At 63.4% G+C, this 5088-nt stretch overlaps 1 protein-coding gene across 1 annotated transcript in view; it reads right to left on the reverse strand.

Annotated features, from left to right (window-relative positions):
* Positions 1 to 5087, reverse strand: part of LOC113405059 (L-fucose kinase-like) — a 24648-nt gene extending 19561 nt beyond the window's left edge. The window contains exons 1-5 of the mRNA XM_026653857.1: positions 4839 to 5087; positions 4076 to 4126; positions 2143 to 2268; positions 1644 to 1716; positions 79 to 176 (exon numbers count right to left, since the gene is read on the reverse strand). Of these exons, the coding sequence (XP_026509642.1) occupies positions 79 to 176; positions 1644 to 1716; positions 2143 to 2268; positions 4076 to 4126; positions 4839 to 5087 (597 nt within the window). The remainder of the gene's footprint in view (positions 1 to 78; positions 177 to 1643; positions 1717 to 2142; positions 2269 to 4075; positions 4127 to 4838) is intronic.
* Position 5088: the final 1 nt, after the last annotated feature.

A 5088-nucleotide genomic window follows, 5' to 3' on the forward strand; every position in this document is an offset into this window, starting at 1 on the left:
TTTAAGAGAGGTGAGCGGGAGCTCGGCCAGCGCATTGTCTGGGGCTCGGCGCCCCTTTAAGTGTTGGGCTCGGTGTACCTGCTGGTCGGTGAGGTAGACGCCGTGGTTTCTGGCATACGAGACGCTCCCCGGCACGGAGATCACTTTGGTACCTTGGAACCCTTCCCAGTGGATCTCTGAGAGAGAGGAGCAGACACCAGTGCACGCCTTGCCCGGACACCTCCCACCCACCGCGGGGCTGGACTGGGGGCTCGTCGCTAAGGGAGCGGCACTGAAGCAAGGCTCCCGTGTTAGCTGGAGGGTTCGAGCGCCGTTTGTTTAGCTGTGGGCACAATGGATGCTCCACAATGCATGTGCCCCACTGCACCCCAGGCATGTGCAGCTGGGCCGCCAGGCACCCAGCTCAGAAACGCCCACCCCTGCCCAGGGCTTCCTGGCCAACCCTGGAGGCACTGGGCACTTCTAGCTCCCCCGGCTTGCATGGGCACTGGGCGCTCAGCCGTGGCAGGCCTGAGCCTGGGCAGTTTGCTGGACGAGAAGGGGATGCAGGACAAGCCCAGCCTCGGGGTGCACTGGGGACGCAGACCACACTGAGCTGAGAGCCCCAGCCTCCCAGGGGGCAGAGTCACTTGCCCTTCCCCATATGGGGGATCCCCTTTGTTAACACCAATACCCCTGCCCCAGGCCGCTGCAGCGATGGATGGGGGACTCCAGTTCCCGCCCCAAAGACACTTTGCCGGCCGGGGGGAGCTGACTGCAGCCCAGACCCCACAACACAGGCTTCAGGGGCACTTGTTTCACCCTTCCCAGTGCCAGCCACCCACCAAGAGCCCCTGCTGTGGGTCAGTGGGTGGGAAGCACCAGAGTCAGGCCTGCTAGGACAGAGGCAGGGGGAGGACTGGAGCTGGGCTCCAGCAGGAGCACGGCGGCCGTCACAACCCTGCTTTGCCTGCAGTGGTCCCATCGCATCAGGCTGCCCTGACGCACCCACAAGGTGCTCAGTGCTCACCTGGGCACCGCCTGGGAGACCGGCTGGCCCTCCGTGGTGTGCAGACATGGGCCATCACTCCGGCCAGTCCCCAGGCCGATAGCACCTGCCCCTGCAAGGCGGAGAGCCCTGGCTGCGGGGATCAGAGCACTGGGTCCTACCTCGCGCACAGCCAGGGGCTGAGCGGCACCAGGGCACGCCCAGAGCTCATAGGAACAAGGGCTTCAAGCTGCCTCCTGCCCTTAGCTGCAGGCCCACGGGGCAGAGGCGACCATCAGACACAGCCTCCAGAGGGGTTCTGCCCCGTGCTCCGTGGGGCAGCGCAGAGCAGGACAGCCGTCGGCCAAGCCTCTTCTCTCGGTGTCTCCTGCCACCCAACGCAAGCCCTCCGGGGACTGCTGAGGCCCCCAGCAGGGAGAAGTGACGGACCCATGGAGCACTGAATTCTCTGACCCCCCCTCTACACTGCCCCCCAAAGCCTCCCCTGGCTCACTGGTTCCACCGCCAGGGTCCCTGTGGGGTGCCAGAGGCAGGATTTACCCCACCTTGGCGCCCCACGGAGCCCTCCCTCGCACCCTGCCCAGGCTGGGTTTGGCTATTGGGTTGTGCCCCACTCTGATTCGGATCCCCTCCCTGGCGCAGGGCGAGCCCGTACCTGCTGCCAAGGGAACAGTGAGGAGCATGTCGGTGCTGCAGACCCACACTCCCGGCGGGGAGCCCCTGCACAGCTACAGAGGGACACACAAGAGGTGAGGACGGTCCCCTGGGACCCGAGCCTGGGCCGCACAGCGCCAGGAGATCAGCACAGGGACGGAGTACATGCCCTCCCCACCCCAGAATGCCGCAGGGCCGGGTGGAGAGCTGGGCAGCCGGGCAGCCATTTACTGTCTGGCCTTCCTAACCTCACCAGCAGGGGGTGCCCACACTTTGCCCGGCTGGATCTCATCGTTGCCCCTGGGCAAGGGGCCCAGGGGCCCCTCTCTAGGAGACCCCAGGCCCCCATGTGCTATGTGACCCAGCCGTGGGGATGGGGATGGAGGGAAAGCAGTGCAGGCTGGAACCAGGATGAGATGGTCTTGGGCTGAATGGGGCCCAGTCTTGCCCTCCTAAAGGAGCCCGGCTGGCGCTTCCTCCCGCCCCCGCCTGGCACTGACCTGGTGCGTCATGGTCCCCAGCAGGCTGTCCAGGTTGCAGGTCAGCGCTTCGGCCGGGGCGTCGGGGTCCTCCACGGGGAGGCAGGTGAAGGCCCGGCTGCAGTCATCGAAGGGGAAGTCGCGGCCCTGATGGGAGAAAGAGCCGGAGCTCTGGTCAGCGGGAGACAGGGCAGAGAGGGTGACAGGCTCCGTCCTGCGAGAGGCCTTGTGGAGAAAAGACTTGGCCCCAAGCCCCGCTCTGACCCAGGAGCCGTGGCCTCTGGGCCTTTTGGCTCTCACTCCCAGCAATGTCACCCCCCATCAGATGCCCCCTGGGTGCTTTGCCTGGAACCCCATGAGCAGGTGAGCCCCTTCCTGGGCTGAGTGCTGGGGCGGGGGCTGGTCAGACAGGCATGGGCAGCTGCGTCTGCAGCCAGGCTGCGGATAGGACAGTCCAGGGGATCGGGGCAGCACTGAAACACGTGGTGGCTTTGAGAGGTGCCATGTAAAGGACAGCAGACGCCAGCCCTAGGAGGAGATTATTGCCCTGCTGCACTGAGAGGGCAGGGGAGACTCAGGGGTGGAATGTGTGGGAGTGGAATAAAGCTGAGGCCCTCGCAACTTAGGGGGATGTCATCCAGCAGCCAGTGGGTCCACGTGGATTGTGTGACCCGTCTGCCCTGGGGTCCCATGGCTCCACCCACATCTCGTGGAAGGCAGGGGATGGCAGCACTGGGACCTCAGCAGCTGCCACAGGAAAGCAGAGCCGTGGCACCGATTGGGTACCCGCTCTCCCACTGCAGTGCCTTGGAGTGGCAGGAGATCAGGGGAGGAGCTCCTCAGATAGTCACAGATTGCAAGGCCAGCAGGGACCATTGTGATCAGCTAGTCTGACCTCCTGTTAGCACAGGCCAGAGACCGGCCCCCCGATAATCCCTAGAGCAGGGCCTTGAGAAAAACAGCCGAGCTTGAGCTAAAACTGGTCAGTGACGGAGAATCCACCACGCCCCTCAGTAAATTGCTACAATGGAGAATTACCATCACTGTCAAAAATATACACCTTCTTCCCAGTCGGAATTCGTCTAGCTTCAACTTCCAGGATCATGTTAGACCTTTCCCTGCTAGACTGAAGACCCAGTATTAAATCTTTGTTCCCCATGCAGGTATTACAGACTGTGATCAAGTCACCCCTTCACCTTCTCTTCCTTAAGCTAAACAGACTGAGCTCCTGGGGTGTGGCACTATACGGAAGATTTTCTAACTCTTTAGACATTCTCATGGCTCTTCTCTGACCCTCTCCAACTGATCACCATCCTTCTTGAATTGCGGACACCAGAGCTGGACACAGGATCCCAGGCGCAGTCGCACCAGTGCCGAATACAGAGGTGAAATAACCGCTCTGCTCCTCCTCGAGATTCCCAGCATCGCGTTAGCCCTTTTGGCCACAGCGTCGCACTGGGAGCTCGTGTTCAGCTGATTATGCACCAGGAGGCTTTGATTTTATCAATGAGGGGTGCAGCCGCTCTGGTCCCAGCCTCTTTGGGGTTCACCCCCCCCAGACCTACCTGGGACTAACGTTACCTGCAGTGGCCCGTGCACATGCAGTGGCATTTAGCAATGGTTTGCACGGCCCCTGGTACCAACGTGCTCCGAGGTTCAGGGGGCAGAGCCAGGGTGTCACTCCCCTCTCAGTGCCAGGTGGGCTGGGTTTGCTGCCAGAGAGGCTGATGGTGGGAGGTAATGTGACATGCGCCTTGGAGGTAGGAGCTTTGGATGAGGGAGGTGGCAGCTGGATGGGACAGCCCAACGTCCCACCCCCCCCAGGTGGGGACTCGCCACCGGCAGCCAGGCTGGGGTTCATGATGCCCCCAGGCTGGTAGCCCCAGAGGAGGGGCAGGTGAACGCTGCCCACCACTGCAGAGCAGGCCTGTGTCCTGCCCCGCCGGGCTCTCACCATGTGCAGGATGAGGATCCGGGCCTCGCGCAGGACATCAGCGGTGACCACCTGGAGGAGCGCAGACAGAACCCATTAGCCGAGCTGGGGAACCAGCCCCAAGGAAGGGCAGTTCTGACCAGCGTCCCCTTCTCCAGCAAACGCTATAACCCAGAACAGCCTGTGCCAGCTTTATGGGGCCACAGAGCTGAGGGCACCCTACCAGCCAGGCCTCAGTGCCTCCTGCCATCGCCATCTGGGCACACGGCTGCAGGCCCTTCCCCACAGCAGTTACATGCTGCAGGCTGGCCTGGGCTCTTGTCTGGAGCAAGGCTCCTCTGGATCGTGGTCCGGAGCCGCCCCTGCTCCCCAGATATGGCCCCCAAGAGCGGGCAGGCAGGGAGCTGGGGTCACTGTAGCCCACCTGGGTAGCTATAGTGCATTAGTGAAGGGTAGTATAGCTCTGCATTGCTACAGCTCCCTGTACCTGGGGGTCCCCACGGGTGCTGGATGGTGTTGAGGTACCAAGCCCATGGGGCGGCCAGCCTGTGCTAGCTGAATCAGGCACGGGGGAGGGGGTGATTTGGGGTTCCCAGCTCCATGGGCTGGGGGCGAGCAGGGTGGAAGGGAGGCACCTCCAGGGTGGGCAATGCCAGCAGAGCCTTGGACAGGGAGACGGGGGCATTGGAGCTGCCCAGCCAGCTCATCTGGGTGCACGCCCAGCAGCTACTCGTACAGGTGCCACCGGGATGCGGCCCGGAGCCCGTCGTGCCACGCCACTCACCGTGCAGCCTGCCCTGGCGCTCAGGTGCTCGGCTGCCACCAGCAGGGCGTTGAGGGTGGCGCCACCGCTGCCCACGCATGCTGCGGGGTCCTCGACAGTCAGCAGGAGGGGGTGTGGGCCCAGCGCACCCCGCCGCCATCGGCTCTCAAGCTCTAGCAAACGAGAGCAGAGGCATTTGGTGGCGCTGAGTGACCAGGGGGGAGCAGGGGCGCGCTGAGTGACCAGGATGGGGGGGGGAAACAGGGGCATG

Source organism: Terrapene carolina, unplaced genomic scaffold, assembly GCF_002925995.2.
Source record: "Terrapene carolina triunguis isolate 2854851 unplaced genomic scaffold, T_m_triunguis-2.0 Scaffold166, whole genome shotgun sequence".
NCBI classification, from domain to species: domain Eukaryota; kingdom Metazoa; phylum Chordata; order Testudines; family Emydidae; genus Terrapene; species Terrapene triunguis.